Source organism: Pseudophryne corroboree, chromosome 4 (assembly GCF_028390025.1).
Source record: "Pseudophryne corroboree isolate aPseCor3 chromosome 4, aPseCor3.hap2, whole genome shotgun sequence".
NCBI lineage: Eukaryota > Metazoa > Chordata > Amphibia > Anura > Myobatrachidae > Pseudophryne > Pseudophryne corroboree.
In genome coordinates this window covers 921,801,457-921,818,976 of record NC_086447.1, presented here as the reverse complement: position 1 = coordinate 921,818,976, position 17,520 = coordinate 921,801,457, and the positions used below count along the sequence as shown (strand labels likewise).

At 48.9% G+C, this 17,520-nt stretch overlaps 1 protein-coding gene across 1 annotated transcript in view; it reads right to left on the bottom strand.

Annotated features, from left to right (window-relative positions):
• Positions 1-11,574: 11,574 nt before the first annotated feature.
• LOC134910697 (calpain-8-like) overlaps positions 11,575-17,520 on the bottom strand; it is a 136,490-nt gene continuing 130,544 nt past the window's right edge. The window contains exons 18-21 of the mRNA XM_063919019.1: positions 16,686-16,764; positions 14,642-14,758; positions 12,642-12,700; positions 11,575-12,368 (exon numbers count right to left, since the gene is read on the bottom strand). Coding sequence (XP_063775089.1) covers positions 12,345-12,368; positions 12,642-12,700; positions 14,642-14,758; positions 16,686-16,764 — 279 coding nt within the window. The 3' untranslated portion in view covers positions 11,575-12,344. The remainder of the gene's footprint in view (positions 12,369-12,641; positions 12,701-14,641; positions 14,759-16,685; positions 16,765-17,520) is intronic.

The following is a 17,520-nucleotide window of genomic DNA, read 5'->3' as shown; positions in this document are numbered from 1 at the left end:
GTCCTGTCCTCTGATACAGCAATGTTGGTCTACCATGTACTGTATTTGTCCTACATTGTCTTGTCCTGTAAGTTGCTGTTTTCTTGTTTTGCTAATTTGTTTATGTACTTGGGGGGTCATTCCGAGTTGTTCGTTCGGTAAATTTCTTCGCATCGCAGCGATTTTCCGCTTAGTGCGCATGCGCAATGTTCGCACTGCGACTGCGCCAAGTAAATTTGCTATGCAGTTAGGAATTTTACTCACGGCTTTTTCTTCGTTCTGGTGATCGTACTGTGATTGACTGGAAGTGGGTGTTTCTGGGCGGAAACTGGCCGTTTTATGGGTGTGTGTGAAAAAACGCTACCGTTTCTGGGAAAAACGCGGGAGTGGCTGGAGAAACGGAGGAGTGTCTGGGCGAACGCTGGGTGTGTTTATGACGTCAAACCAGGAACGACAAGCACTGAACTGATCGCAGATGCCGAGTAAGTCTCGAGTTACTCAGAAACTGCACAGAGATGTCTTATCGCAATATTGCGAATCTTCCGTTCGCAATTTTAAGAAGCTAAGATTCACTCCCAGTAGGCGGCGGCTTAGCGTGTGCAAAGCTGCTAAAAGCAGCTTGCGAGCGAACAACTCGAAATGACCCCCTTGGTTAGGCGCTGTAGTGCATTGCGGTGCCGGACATCGGCGCCAGCTCCTGCCTGCTGATCGATCCGCCACCCTCCATCCCAGGCAGCTTGGCACAGCATGTATTGCCAGACACTATGGCTTAAGGGATTCCACCCTTTAGCCGAGGGTGGCACCGTCGGGTGGCGCCCCCTGCTTGGCTGGCGCCCCTGGCGAGTGCCATCCTGGCCAATGGGTAGATACGCCCCTGTATCCAGGAGCAGTTCGCATGCCCCCAGAGTGAGGTAATAGGGGGCTTCCCCCGTGAATCCATGTCCCCATTAGTGATGTCAGTGGGGCTCCCGTGAGGCAACACCCCTTTTATGCAAAGCCATGCCCCCTTTTTGGCCATGGGTCTCTTGGCCGCACCAGCTGTTACCGACCCTGGTGCCGCAACTGATCAGACCTTATTTAAGAAGCATTAACAGAGGCAATCTGGAGATTTATAGGTAGAGAGGTTTATGGGTGGAGATGTTGTCCATAGCAACCAATCAGATTCTAGTTCTCAACTTACAGGATGTGCTAGATCAGTAAAGGGCAACAGACGGCCCTGGTGCCACATGCAGCTCTCTAAGCCTTCACTTGCAGCCCCCGGCTCCTCCCTCCTTTGTAGTCATTTCGGCAGCGGGGTACACTGGTCCACAGGGAATAACATCGGGGTGTAAAGTTGGATCTTGATCCGAGGCACCAACAGGCTAAAAGCTTTGACTGTTCCCAAAATGCATAGCGTCGCCTCCTATATAACCCCGCCTCCGTGCACAGGAGCTCAGTTTGTAAGTTGGTGCCCTGCAGCTAGCAGGATACTAACACATACCTTCCAACTGTCCCGATTTTGGCGGGACAGTCCCGTTTTTCACGGTCTGTCCCGCTGTCCCACCCGCGGGTCGCAGTGTCCCGCGGGTGGGGGGGCAGTTGGGAGATCCCCCCCGTCACTCGCTGCTCTGACCAGAGGTGCGGTGAATAGATGCTGTGCGCATGCGCACAGCGTCTATTCACGGCAGAAAGGGACAGGGGGCATGACCAGCAGCTCTCACAGCGCTGTTCATGCCCCCATAATGACGAAAACGGGGCGTGGCTTGCGATCGCGGCACTTGCCGCGAGGCCATGACCCCTTTCCGTTAGGCCACGCCCCCTAAAATCGGGCGCGTGCCTTCGGTGCACGATAGTGTCCCTCCTCGGCTGAGATAAAAGTTGGGAGGTATGCTAACAGGTAGGGCTTCTTAGCTTTTTAAGAAGAAATGAAGACTTCAAGGGCTGCAGCAGAGGCACTCTGAGTGCTAGATGTCAGTCAGACACCTCCTGCTGCAGCTCCATCACCTCCCCCAGCGGCGCTGTATACTCCCGCGTTCCCTGGTTGCCGGGTACTTACAGCGGAGGCTCCAGTGCTTCACCCAGGGCACACACACACTGGCCGAAGCTCTCCAGGATTGCCTGGCCGCTTCTACTAGGGAGGAGGTAAGCGGGTCCCCCAGGTGGGACCCGCCAAAATCGCGATCCGCCGCGGCCATTAGGAGGCCGGCCGCGTGTGCTAGCATGGACACTGTGTTGGTACAGGGACCCCACTAGACCACCAGGGCAGGGGCACAGGTCGGGTTACCTCAGGTACCCGTTTATTAAGGCCCGCAGTACCTGGTGAGGAAGTCCAGCAAGGTGATAAGGCTCTGGCCTGTAGCCCCTCCCCCAGCCCTTGGGCGCCATTTAGAGTAAATGTTCCCACCGTGGAGCTGCATCTCATAGTCTCCCTCACACCCTGTCAGCGTTTGGGCGCCATTACACAGCTGCGCTGTTCTTGGGACCTGCTGGGCGATGGCTCCTCTGTAAAGCCGCCTGCATCATCAGCGCTGTGCTTCTACAGGCCACTTAAGTATTCTACATGTCGTTGAGACATACTTACCGACATTCTGGCTGCTCTCTGCGGGAGAGAACAGCCAGGTCGGCTCAGAGGGCGGGCAGGGGAGGCTGTGACGTTGAGGAGGGGTGGACCGGAGGCTGGACGGGGGCGGAGCAAGGGTGGGGGTGGAGCAAGGGCGGGGTCACGATGACACCTCCTTTAAGCCACACACCCCTCTCTGTAATGCCGCGATCACCGGCATTACACTGCAGGTGGCGAGGCTATGATGACGCGATTCAGCATGAATCGCGTCATCAACTGCCCGGACCGCCCACTTTACATACTAAGTGGGCGGACGGGCAGGGGGGACCCCGCGAATCGGGAGACTTGCCTGCTCTTCCGGGGGGCCGGGAGGGTCACCCAATTTTCGGGAGCCTCCCGGCCATTCCGGGAGAGTAGGCAAGTATGCGTTGAGACAGTGTTAGTTAAGAACAAGGGCATACTTCAGGGTTATTTAGTACAAGTACCCTGTAATATACATCCAGTTTTACTGTGCACTGTTATATCTGCTGTTATACATAGCTGTACTCTGTATTTACTTAGTATTGCTAGTCCAGTGCAGTTTTACAGTTTGTCATAATTCCTGCATTGTACATGTGACCGTGTGTGTGTGCCTATAGCTGCTGGGTGATCTCTACTCCGTGTATCTCACTCCTACTGCTATCCCTATATTCTGTGACCTGAGGGGGCTCAGTGCGTCAGGATTATTAGATATATAGATGTTTTCACAGGATATACGTATTTTGTATTTTTTTCTGTGTTTTGTAGTCACATTTTACCTCAGAAATCCTCCGTTTGTGCTGTCACTCTACACGGGGGGTTTGTGCTGGTATTTATCTCCTATTATTGGCCCTCATTCTGAGTTGATCACTCGCTAGCTGCTTTTAGCAGCCTTGCACACACTAGGCCACCGCCCTCTGGGAGTGTATCTTATTTTAGCAGATTAGCGAACGAAAGATTAGCAGAACTGCTACTAAATAATTTGCTGCAGTTTCTGAGTAGCTCCAGACCTACTCCTAGACTGCGATCACCTCAGTCCGTTCAGTTCCTGGTTTGATGTCACAAACACGTCCTGCGTTCGGCCAGCCACTCCCCCATTTCTCCAGCCACTCCTGCGTTTTTACCTGGCACGCCTGCGTTTTTTAGCACACTCCCTGAAAACGGTCACTCGAGCGAGGAAAAAACGTCGCTCGAGCTTGTGTAAATCTACAAAGTTTTGTGTGAAAGTACTTAGCGCATGCGTGCTGCGTACCATGCGCATTTTTGCCGCTTTTTCACTTAATCGCTGCACTGCGAAAATCAGCAGCGAGCGAACAACTCGGAATGACCACCATTGTACTGTATCAGGGCCGTAACTGGGGGGGGAGGCTAAGGGGGCATGAATGAGGGGGTGACGAGGAATTACAGAGGACCAGGTTTTGTTTTGTTTTTACCAGCAGTGCTGTGCTGCTCCAGTGAGACAGCAGACTGCTCCCGGGGCAGTGTCTCTGACCCACCTGTCTGCCCACAGTTGGCTCCGACGCTGTGCCGATGAGCTCCAGTACCTGGGATCTCTCCTATGCCAGCTACTGTCTTAAACTCTCTTCTTTGCCATGCAGTGCTGCGACTAGCATGCGGTGCACCGTACAAGCTATAGAGGCGAGCTGTTGGTGCTGTGTTTTTAAGCAGGCTATAATCCCTGCTGCCTGGCCAGCACCGACCGATAACAAGCTGCTGCCTACACACCATTGAGAAGACACGCTGTAGTGTAGTGATGTAGGGGGATGTTGTACGAGTGATGTAATGCAATGGATATGGGAATGTAGTGCAGTGATATAGTGCAATGTATGGGGATACACAGGGGGGCATGTAGTGGAACACGCTGCTGGGGGGGCATGTGACGCTTAGGGCATTTGGGGCACATAGGGGAATATTGTCCAATAGTATCCCCTTTTTTTTTCACATTTTTTGATAATATGATTATTTTAGTCTGACAGTGTTTGTTTGTTTGTTTTTGTTTTTTTATGGTGGGGGGTAGGGGCGGGCGGCAAATTACCGCCTTGCCCTGGGTGACAAAAATCCTAGTTTCGGTCCTGACTGTATCACCTGTAGTTTAAGCTTTCATAATATGTCAGCTACACGGGGCGATGGGTCTGGGTCCGATTCCGTGGCACGCTGTTATGGCGTCCCAGATGCGTTTGAGGATAACATGGCTGCTGAGGGTTCAGGTTTTGGGGGTTCTGTACCCCCCAGTCAGTTTGTAGCACCGGGGGCACATCAGGGTCCGTCCTGGTCAGCCTTTTCCAATATACTGACTACGCTGGTAACTAAACTTACGCCCCCTGTGGGACCTCATATGCCTTATCAGCCTTATATGGTCCCTGCGGTTCATCCGCCATGGACAGATGTCCTGTCCACTCAGTTACAGCACTTGAATAAATCTTTGGTTAAACAAAGTCCTGTCCCACGCCCACCTAAGACTAAGCCTAAGAAGTCCTCTAAGCGGGCTGTTACTTCCTCTCAGTCCACGCCAGCTCCAGATACCTCTTCTGCGGAGGATGGCGTGTATACAGATCCCTCAGATTCTGATCGTGATGATTCTGATGGGGAGTCTGTTTCACAGGTGGATGTTCCTGATCTCATTGAGGATATCAGGCTCATTCTTCAAACTGATGATGAACCGGAGCCCACTACTGCCTCTAAGAAACCGGATAGGTTTAAACGTCAGAAGGTTACTAAATTGGTTTTACCTCATTCTGACCATTTAGTTGACATACATCAGGAATCCTGGGAAGAAATTCACCCCGTGCAAGAAGATGCTAGCTCGCTATCCCCTTGCAGCTGAGTTGAGCAAGAATTGGTAGACTCACAAATTGCTAGACTGGTGGTATCCTCTGTCACTACCATTACTTCTCTTAAGGAGCCGACGGATAAACATGTGGAGGGTTGCTTAAAGGCTATCTATACCCTTGCAGGGGCTGCACATAGGCCCACCATTGCGGCTACTTGGGCCGCAGAAGCTATTGAGGCGTTGGCCCAGCAAATGGAGGCTGAGTTTCCTTCCAATTTCTCTGAACATGCCAGACAATGCCTCTCTATATATTGTCAAGGCATCTCATTACATTAAAGAAGCAGCTTCAGATACTGGCGTTCTGGCGGCCAAGGCTGCTACGACATCCATTTTGGCTCGCTGTTTTCTTTGGTTACGGTCCAGGTCAGTGGACATGGACTCTAAGAAAACCCTGGAGGTGCTCCCGTTCAAAGGTGACATTCTCTTTGGTGAGGATCTCAATAAAATTGTTGCTGACTTAGCGTCTGCTAAAACTGCATGTCTTCCTAGTGCTACTCCTTCTGCACCGAAGGCTAAGAGTACTTCCTTTCGTTCCTTTCGACCTGCAGGTAAAGCAAAAGGTCAGACGTACCCAAAACAGTCTCGCACTTCCAAATCTTCCAAGCCCAAGCCTAAACGTGCCTGGGAGGCCCATCAGCCCACTTCCAAATCTGATAAGCCTGCGGCATGACGGGGCGGGCCTCCTCCTGGGGGATCCCAGGGTGGGAGGCTGACTTCTGCAGTTTACCCAAGTGTGGTTGGAAACCACTTCAGACGCTGGGGTGCGGAAGGTCGTCACTCGCGGATACGCTATTTCCTTCAAGAATCGTCCCCCTCCTCGCTGTTGCCTGACAGACATCCCCTCGGATCAGAAGAAGGCAACTACTCTACGCTTGGTGGTACAATCCCTCCAGGACACTGGAGTGGTGGTACCAGTGCCTCTGGCTCAGTGGGGCAGGGGGTACTATTCCACGCTGTTCCTAGTTCCCAAACCGAATGGTTCCTCTCGCCCCATTCTCAACCTCAAATCGTTGAACAAATTTGTGAAGGTGTCCAAGTTTCGTATGGAAACCCTTCGCTCTATTGTCCTGGCTCTGGAACTAGGGGACTATATGGTATCCCTGGATATTCAGGATGCTTACCTGCATATCCCTATTGCCATGTCACATCAGCAATACCTGCGGTTTGCTGTTGGCAATCTCCATTACCAATTCTGGCCCTTACCCTTTGGTCTGACTACGGCCCCTCGAATTTTCACCAAAGTCATGGCGGTTATGACAGCTTCGCTCCGCCGTCGGGGTTGAGGATCCTGCCGTATCTGGACGACTTGCTGATCTTGGCCAATTCCCCAGAAGTTCTCCTCGTCATTTGGATATGACGCTGCAGTTTATGCAGGCACACGGGTGGCTCATCAACTGGAAGAAATCCTCCCTGGTCCCTGCCCAGAGCATGGTGCACCTGGGAGCGTTGTTGGACACACACAACCAGAGGTTGTTTTTGTCACAGGAAAAAGTCCAGAAACTTTAGGACAAGATACGTTGCTTCCTCTCTCGCCTACGTGTGTCGATACACTTGGCGTTGCAAGTACTGGGCCTCATGGTGTCGGCTTTCAACATGGTCTCAAATGATATCCTTGTCTCCGGAGGTCTGTCTGTCACTGACCTGGTGGCTACAGGACCAACGGTTGAGCAGGGACCGTCCCTTCTGGATCTCCAACTGGGTCCAGACGACGGATGCCAGTCTGAGGGGTTGGGGCGTGGTGTTGAAGCAACACTCTCTTCAGGGTTGGTGGACCAGGGAGGAGTCTCTCCTGCCGATAAACATTCTGGAGTTGGGGGCAGTGTTCAATGCTCTGAAACTGGCCCAGCATCTGGTACAGAACAGGCCTGTTCAAGTACAATCAGACAACGCCACCACGGTGGCGTACATAAATCATCAAGGCGGCACTCGAAGCCGCATGGCAATGATGGAAGTGTCAAAGATTCTTCAATGGGCGGAACGCTATCTGCCAGCCATATCGGCAGTATTCATTCCGGGGGTCCTCAACTGGGAAGCGGACTTCCTCAGTTGCCAGGACATACACGCCAGAGAGTGGAGCCTCCATCCAGAAGTATTACAACTCCTATTGGACAAGTGGGGCCTACCAGATGTAGACCTGATGGCGTCTCGACACAATCACAAGGTTCCGGTCTTCAGTGCAAGAAAAAGGGATCCTCAAGCAGCGTTCGTGGATGCACTGGCAATTCCACGGAGCTTTCGGCTGCCGTACGTATTCCCTCCAGTGTCACTCCTGCCCAGAGTAATACGGACGTTCAAGCAGGAAGGAGGAATCCTGCTTCTCATAGCTCCAGCGTGGCCCAGACGGCACTGGTTCTCAGACCTACAGGGCCTCTTGATAGAGCGTCCCCTTCTACTTCCACAACAACCAGACCTCCTCGTTCAGGGCCCTTGTGTTTACCAAGATTTGGCCCGACTGGCTTTGACGGCGTGGCTCTTGAAGCTTCCGTACTGAGGGCCAAGGGATTCTCTGACGCGGTCGTTCAAACTATGTTGAAGGCCCGTAAGCCGGCTTCTGCTCGGATTTACCATAGGGTCTGGAATTCTTACTTTACTTGGTGTGCGTCTAATAACCATGTCATTTACAAGTTTAGTACGGCCAAACTTTTCGCCTTCCTGCAACAGGGCCTGGACTTAGGCCTTCGTCTGGCCTCCCTCAAGGTTCACATTTCTGCCTTTTTGGTGTGGTTTCAGAGAAAAATTGCAACTCTGCCTGACGTTCATACTTTCACTCAGGGTGTTTTACAGATTCAACCTCCTTATGTACCACCTGTGCCCCCTTGGGATTTGTCGGTGGTTCTGGAGGCCTTGCAAGAGTCTCCGTTTGAACCTCTTGCATCTGCGGACCTTAAGTGGCTTTCCCTTAAGGTCTTGTTTTTGCTGGCTATTGCCTCTGCTAGAAGGGTCTCGGACTTGGGTGCCTTATACTGTAAGTCCCCCTATCTGATTTTTCATCGTGACCAGGCAGTTCTTAGAACGTGCCCTGGTTTTACCTACGGTGGTGTCTTCCTTCCACCTTAACCAGGAGATTGTGGTTCCTGCCTTTAGTTCTCCTGACTTGTCCTCCAAAGAGAGGTCTTTGGATGTGGTACGGGCTCTCCGTATATATGTGAAGAGGATAGCCTCCGTTAGGAAGTCTGATTCTCTTTTTGTTCTGTTTGGTTTTCACAAACGTGGCTGGCCTGCTAACAAGCAGACCTTGGCCAGATGGATTAGAATGGTGATTGCAAATGCTTATGTACAGGCTGGCCTTCCAGCTCCTGCTACCATCAAAGCCCATTCTACTTGGTCTGTTGGACCTTCTTGGGCGGCCCGCCGTGGTGCGACCCTTGAGCAATTGTGCAAGGCGGCTACATGGTCCTCAGTGAACACGTTCATAAGGTTCTATGCCTTCGATACTTCCGCCTCCCAGGATGCTTCCTTTGGACGCCGGGTTCTTGTGCCCGCTACAGTGCATCCCCTCCCATAAGGAACTGCTTTAGGACATCCCCAATGTCTATCGTTGTGGAGCCCAGTGTACCCAGCAGCAGAAAACGAGTTTTATGGTAAGAAATAATACTGGTGGTCCCCAGTCCCCACAATAAAGCACACTGAGCACAGATATTTGCAGCACACTGAGCACAGATATGGAGCATTTTTCAGGCAGAGAACGTAGATATTTTCAGCACACTGAGCACAGATATTTGCAAGCACACTGAGCACAGATATTTGCAGCACACTGAGCACAGATATTTGCAGCACACTGAGCACAGATATTTGCAGCACACTGAACACAACTGAGAGAACACTGCACGTCCTCTCCCTATCATCTCCAATGCACGAGTGAAAATGTCGGCGATGCGCGGCTCCTTATATAGAATACGAATCTCGCGAGAATCCGACAACTTACCTTTGTTAAATCTCTTTCTGCGAGGTACACTGGATTCCACAGGGCGCCCACCCTGACGCACTTAGCTTCTTTGGGTTGGTATGGCATTAGCCGCTAACACTTCTCCTGTCGTGAGAATGTGGTATATGTGGCTACTAACCATTGTCGTCTCTTTTCCTGCTACTGCATTGGGCTGGTTAACAAAACTGAGCTCCTGTGCACGGAGGCGGGGTTATAGAGGAGGCGGCGCTATGCATCTTGGGAACAGTCAAAGCTTTTAGCCTGTTGGTGCCTCGGATCAAGATCCAACTCTACACCCTGATGTCATTCCCTGTGGAGCCCAGTGTACCCCGCAGCAGAAAACGAGATTTACGATAAGAACTTACCATTGTTAAATCTCTTTCTGCGAGGTACACTGGGCTCCACAAGGCGCCCACCCTGACGCACTTAGCTTCTTCGGGTTGGTATGGCATTAGCCGCTGACACTTCTCCTGTCGTGAGAATGTGGTATATGTAGCTACTAGCCGTTGTCGTCTCTTTTCCTGCTACTGCATTGGGCTGGTTAACAAAACTGAGCTCCTGTGCAGGGAGGCGGGGTTATAGAGGAGGCGGCGCTATGCATTCTGGGAACAGTCAAAGCTTTTAGCCTGTTGGTGCCTCGGATCAAGATCCAACTCTACACCCTGATGTTATTCCCTGTGAAATCCAGTGTACCCCGCAGAAAGAGATTTAACAAAGGTAAGTTCTTACCATAAATCTCCTTAGTTGTTTGTTGTAGCTTATATTCCTGCTGATATGCTATTATGTGTGTGGTATACTGTACAAGGTCAACATGACAGAATGTTGACAAACCATCCCTGGTGGCCCAGTAGTCACTTCCTTGTTCCTGTCAGCAGCGGCTTCCGGGCGGTCACGTGCGGAGCAGTTCTGGTGCAGCCATTTTACAGAATGGCGTTCCAGTGAGTATTTTCCCCCTAACCCTATTCCCCACCCCTAGTCTGCCCCATAGTGCCTACCCTAACCCTCCCATCCTGCAGTCTAACCCTTATTTCAACATTCCGGGAATGTCGGGATTTCACGTCAACATTTCAGATGTCGGCAATGTGAACATGTCAACATTCTGAGGCTGTCGACATCATAACATTGTCCGTTGACATTTCAACACTGTTGACATTGTGACTGTCGACCTAATAACTACATCTCGTTATTACAGATAGCTGTCTTTCATTTATTAAATGGGTTCGGTATGATATACCGCCGCCCGGGATGCCAAACGGCAGGATCCGGACGTCGGCATCCCGAGCAGTAGAATGCTGGCAGGGGGGTAAGTGCAATGAAGCCCCTTGCAGGCTCTGTGGCGAGCTACAAGGTTCTATTCTCCCTCTATGGGTGCCGTGGACACCCATAAAGAGAGAATCACCTACCTTGCTGGTATACAGGCGGCAGTATGATGCCCCTGTCGGTATCCCGACGGCGGTATTGTGCCAGCCGGGATACCGGCAAGAGGTATGCTAATCGCATACTGATTAAATGTATTCATTTAAATTAATACAAAGTTTAAGAGTAATGTGTGGACCTTCTGAAGGTTACTGGGCAACCTAATGCGGCCCCCGGAGTGTATCAGGTCGCCTGTCACTGTCCTAGGTAAATGAAAGCTAGAATCTGATTGGTTGTTAGGGACAACATTTTCATTTGTCCTCTTTAGGAGGTTTGATAAATATCCCCATAGTATCCATCACCAGCTACACCCAGGGGAGTAAATCACTTCATAACTTGTAAAAAGGAAGGAAGCCGATCATTCGTCATCCTGCACCACAGTAATAAGAGCAGGGACGTCATGATACCACCGTGGGATTTTAAGATATCAGCCATAGACCTGCTAAAAGTGGCCTTGTGACAAGCAGGAGGGCGTCACACTGTAGCTTGCACCAGCACCTCATCAGTCTTCACAGAGCAGTGCTGGGCTGCCGGTGGCTGTCCAATGGAATGTGAAGTTGCAGCCTGCGGCTTGGTGATTGGCCGGCGTACAGGATGCAGGGAAGGAGGGTCTAGCTCCAAGGAGACTGCATATGGAGGATGAAGAAGGGAGGGGAAGGTGCAGCCAGTGGCAGTACTGTCAGTGCTCTTCTGTTATGTGTCTGCACGGTGTCACAAAGTCTGTCACTGCCAGCATCGCATGACATCATCAGTGCAAAAAGTAGGACAGACATAATAAAACTTTTTTTGTTTGTTTTCACGTGCACTTTCTCACACAAGCCCAAACAGTGATACCAGTCCAGTGTAACTGGTGCAAATAGCCTCAGCTATTTTTATTTGCAGCAAAAGTAAAAAAATAAAACATAAATCCTAGCCTGCCCGGCTCTGACTATACAGAAAGTTTCGTCTATATGTGTGAGACGGACCTACTGTCCACCTTACCAAAAAGCAATTCAGTACAGCACTCACTTCAAACAGTAATGGTGTCTCTCTGCAAGTCAGCAGTTTGCTGCCCAGGTAATGAGAGAGACTCCACGTTCAGGCTGACCACCCTCTAACACACCCATGCTGGTGTAGGCACTGATTAGCTAAGCTAAGGCACTAAAGACCAGTACTGGGACTAATGGAAGGAGCCCGTCCTCACACTCCATTCATAACCCCAGGAACCCTTATATACAGTGCATAATTACTATGGGAGCCAGTGTGTTTAATTACTGTGGGGGCCAATGGTGTGCCGTGGCAATTTTAAAATTATATATTTTGGTGAAGCTGCACTCCGACTTTTAAATTGTAAATCTGTACCCTGAGGAAAAGACCGACAGAGCTATTGAAACGTTGGTAACTATTACTACAGGTTTAAAACTAACTTAAATGTCTGAGGAGTGTCACCTCTTCCTTTCTACAGGATACTAATATGCGATAGATAGATAGATAGATAGATAGATAGATAGATAGATAGATAGATAGATAGATAGATAGATAGATAGATAGAGATTTAATTCATCTGCCTTCCTCTTTAATAGAGGCCACCCTGTCTAAAGTGCCCCGGGCCCCCATAGCCTTGATCCGGCTCTGACTGGTCCCATACATGTCCACTTCTAGACCAACGAAGCATGGAGCAACTGCGGAAACAAAACAGGGATAACAATAGTGAATGAAAATGTCATTTTGCACTCGTCCTGATTTTTAAGCGTCACTGTTTTAAAAAGAAAAACCCCTTTATGATGCAAATGTACCAATTGGGATTTGCTAATTTTTTATGTTTGAAACAAAATGCAGTACCACCCTTTAACCTGTAGGTGGCACTGATACACGCTAATGCAGTTCTTTTTGAATGACATACACATAATTGTTAAAAAAGAAAAACTGAAAATGTAAAATAACGGCTGCGGTACCTCCTGTAAGTTGAGGGTGATCCTTCCACTATGATACTTGTCCAAACCTATAAACATTTCTGCAAAAAAAATAAAAAATCAATTAGAAAGAAGTGGTTTTAATCCGAATCTGAGGTTATATTATTATTATTAAATTTATTATTACATTTTATTTATAAGGCGCCACATGTGTTTTGCAGCGCCGTACAAAGGACAGTACAGGGAGATAAAACATAGCATTACAGTAAATAAATAACAGAAATAGAGTACAGGTAACAGAGCACCACACGCTTCTCAAGACATAATACAGCTAAGATGTAAGTATTGAGGGAGTGATCATCGTACTACTAGAGGCTGGTGGCCATAAATGGAGATGAGCCTTTACTAGCAGGGTAAAGATGGTCGTTGAGTAGGGGAGAGCTGCGAGTGAAATGTGTTGAGACGAGGGCTTAGATAACAAGAGGAAAGAGGGCCCTGCTCTGAAGAGCTAACAATCTACATCTTCTGTCTGCGTGGACTGTGAATGCCAGGGCTGCAAGAGAGGAACATTGCATCTCTAGATGTAGGACATGCTGGGGAGAGTAATACTGTGAACTGCAGGTCTAAGAAAAGGAGACAGGACCAATAGCATGAGATTCACATAATATAGGCCCCTCCCCCTCCCTACAGACCCGCAATTCCTGGTATTACTCTCCCCATCACTCTCCTGGGGTTCAAGGGGACCTCCCAAAAAATTCAGGGGAGCAGGTAAGGTGTACTGAGGCAGTAATTTCACCTTACAAGGCGACAACATTGTTTTGCAGTTTCCTATGCAGCAACGCCAGTGTCTGAGGTTATTGGGGCTATTTACTAAGCCTTGGAGGGAGATAAAGTACCAGCTAATTAGCTCCTAACTACCATGTTATAGGCTGTGTTTAAAAAATGAAGCTCATTAAAATATTTTAATTAAACCATTATGTATTGAAGAAATGTTTTATTTAATAATTAAGTAGTTTTTTCCAGCTATTTTCTTGCACATACATCACTATTCTCCTTATAAGAGAGGATTCCCCAATGAAAATCAGTGCTAGCACCCTTTGGTAAATACTTCTTCTATCGCTATGTTACGCGTTTCACTTTAGCAAAATGCGATAAATCACAAAGCAGCAGAACAGAACCTACTGTACGAGGGGGAGCTACGGACAGAACAAAAACTTCAAGCGAAACATTTAATGATAAACATGTGACATTCCGCAGCCAAATTAATAATTAGACAAATGTCTTAGTCTCCGAGCGTCTCAAGCTTCAGCAACGTCACTCATCCAGAGGGCTGCAGTCTCCTGGACGTTGGTCCAGCCACAAAATAATACAAAGGTGATGAGTGTGCAAGATTTACTAAGAGTTTACATGTGAAATTTGTGTTCATGTTATTGGCCCACAGAGCTTGCAATCTGTGAAAAACTTTTATTCCCATGAGCAGTGAAATTAAACAGGACGGCACTTGACTGGGAGGAATGAACTGCTCCACTTTATGTATAATGTGCTGACTGTACGTATTGTGGTATGGGGTGTGGATTGATAGATTTACGGTGTCTAGCTAGACAGTCAATAGACACCATATGTTAGACAGACATTAGGTCGGCAGGGTCAAACGGTCGACATGAAAAAAGGTAGACAGCATGTTTTTTGCATATTTGTGGTTTGTGGGGATAGTTTTGTCATCTTGGACCCCCAATTGTAGAAAGACATCCCCTTGCGGGGCTCTCTGCGCTTGCCACAAGGTTTATATCCATCTCTATGTCGACATGGATCGTGAAGGTATGAAAATGTCCAAAAATATGTAAAAGAAAATTTAAAAATGTGTCTCTCTTTTTTATGTCGACCATTTTCATGTCGACCATTTGACCCTGCCTACCTAATGTCTGTCTAACATATGGTGTCTATCGATTGACTGTCTAACTAGACACTGTCTATCTATCATCCGGATACCTGTGGTATGACATATATGCATTACACAGACACTGGCAGAGGACGTCACTTACTGAATAAGGTCTCCAAACGGATCATGCAGGCGACGAAACCATCAAAGTGAATGGTCAGGTCATCGGACGAGTAGCGCCACGTAATGCACTGCTGGATCTTGTTGTTCAGAGAAAAACCTGGGGATATAAAGCCAGAGTAAGTACATCATACCAGCCACACTGCCAATACACATGTATAGTTCTAGGACCGCACCACCCGAGGGAACCTAGGGCAAAATATATAGATTCAACCTTTACCCTTAGTGCAAATCATCAGAATCTCACAGCTGCGGGGGGTGAGTGAGGTCATCCTGTGGGAGGCAGTGACATGATGTGAGGAGGGGAATGGAGGCAGCAGGAAGCCACAGGCTGAGAGTTATATAGTGGAAGGAGCAGTTTCCCCAGCAGCACAGAGTATATCAGGAGATGAGTGATGTGTCAGTGAGGACAGGGCTGCATGTGACAGGGGCAGTGACATGATGTGAGGAGAGGAATGGAGACAGCAGGAAGCCACAGACTGAGAGGTATATAGTGAGAGGAGCAGGGTCCCCAGCAGCACAGAGTATATCAGGAGATGAGTGATGTGAGGACAGGGCTGCATGTGACGGGGACAGTGACATGATGTGAGGAGAGGAATGGAGGCAGCAGGAAGCCACATACTGAGCGTTATATAGCGGGAGGAGCAGGGTACCCCCAGCAGCACAGAGTATATCAGGAGATGAGTGATGTGTCAGTGAGGACAGGGCTGCATGTGACAGGGGCAGTGACATGATGTGAGGAGGGGAATGGAGGCAGCAGGAAGCCACAGGCTGAGAGTTATATAGTGGAAGGAGCAGTTTCCCCAGCAGCACAGAGTATATCAGGAGATGAGTGATGTGTAAGCTAGGACAGGGCTGCATGTGACAGGGGCAGTGACATGATGTGAGGAGGGGAATGGAGGCAGCAGGAAGCCACAGGCTGAGAGTTATATAGTGGGAGGAGCAGGGTCCCCAGCAGCACAGAGTATATCAGGAGATGAGTGATGTGTCAGTGAGGACAGGGCTGCATGTGACAGGGGCAGTGACATGATGTGAGGAGGGGAATGGAGGCAGCAGGAAGCCACAGACTGAGAGTTATATAGTGGAAGTAGCAGGGTCCCCAGCAGCACTGAGTATATCAGGAGATGAGTGATGTGTCAGTGAGGACAGGGCGGCATGTGACAGGGGCAGTGACATGATGTGAGGAGGGGAATGGAGACAGCAGGAAGCCACAGACTGAGAGTTATATAGTGGGAGGAGCAGGGTCCCCAGCAGCACAGAGTATATCAGGAGATGAGTGATGTGTCAGTGAGGACAGGGCTGTATGTGACAGGGGCAGTGACATGATGTGAGGAGGGGAATGGAGGCAGCAGGAAGCCACAGACTGGGAGTTATATAGTGGAAGGAGCAGGGTCCCCAGCAGCACAGAGTATATCAGAAGATGAGTGATGTGTCAGCTAGGACAGGGCTGCATGTGACAGGGGCAGTGACATGATGTGAGGAGGGGAATGGAGGTAGCAGGAAGTCACAGACTGAGAGTTATATAATGGGGGGAGCAGGGTACCCAGCAGCACAGAGTATATCAGGACATGAGTGATGTATCAGTGAGGACAGGGCTGCATGTGACAGGGGCAGTGACATGATGTGAGGAGGGGAATGGAGGCAGCAGGAAGCCACAGACTGAGAGTTATATAGTGGGAGGAGCAGGGTCCCCAGCAGCACAGAGTATATCAGGAGATGAGTGATGTGTCAGTGAGGACAGGGCTGCATGTGACATGATGTGAGGAGAGGAATGGAGGCAGCAGGAAGCCACAGACTGAGAGCTACATAGTGGAAGGAACAGGGTCCCCAACTGTAATGGATAAACTGAAAGATTGCGGTGACAAAAGCACCTCCATATACGCACAACAAGGTGTGTATTTATAGTATACAGTATATCTATAGACTTATGAAATTAGTCGTAACTGGAATCAGCGGTGCTAAGCTGGATCGGGGGGGCAAGTATAATAAAAAAAAAACCCACAAATTCTAAAAGGGAAAAAAATTACCTGCATCTTGCAAAGCCAACCTCATTTCATGTGCATCTATGGTTCCGGATCTTTCTTCATCCCTCCTCTTGAAGATTTCCTATTGGACATAGAACATCAATATTTATTAAGTAACAGCTGTCATTGCAGATCAGGCGGCCATTTGCGAGCTAAACAAATCAGAGGACAACCCGTTACTGCACCAGTGGCAGCCATTTTGGGAGTGGGAACGATACACATAAGAATGCAGCTTATTGATTCACTAGGAACCATTTTCTAAAGAATAGTAACCAGCGGCTAAATGTAATCGCCTCCAAGACAATTTAGGAATCATATTTATGAGACATATGGCTAAACGTAATCGCCTCGGAGTTCCGGATGTGTGGGAACGTTGTGCGAGCCTGCCCGTTTTTTAAAACAGCATTCGTTTACAAGTCCAAACTAACCCGTTTTGCCTAGTAAATGATTGCTGCTTTAAAAAAACATGCAGACTCGCACAATGTTCCCGCACCTCCAGAACTTGGAGGTGATACATTTAGCCATAGATCTCATAAATATGATTCCTAAGTTGTCTCACTGTCATTGAAAGAAAGAATTGATAAGCTACACTCTCATAATACTGCACTATAGTTTATTTCAATTTACACTTTCCTGAAATTGTAATATGAGTAATATACAATATATATATATACAATTCACTCTATTCGTGGGTCACTTTTAAAAAAAATCTTGTTTGTAGCACATTTATAGCTTTTTTATATATACACACATATACAGTATATATATCTCCTATATAAAAGCCCAGATCTGTGACTCTGTGCCTGTGTGTATAACGCTGGGCGTGGCTAGAAGCTCT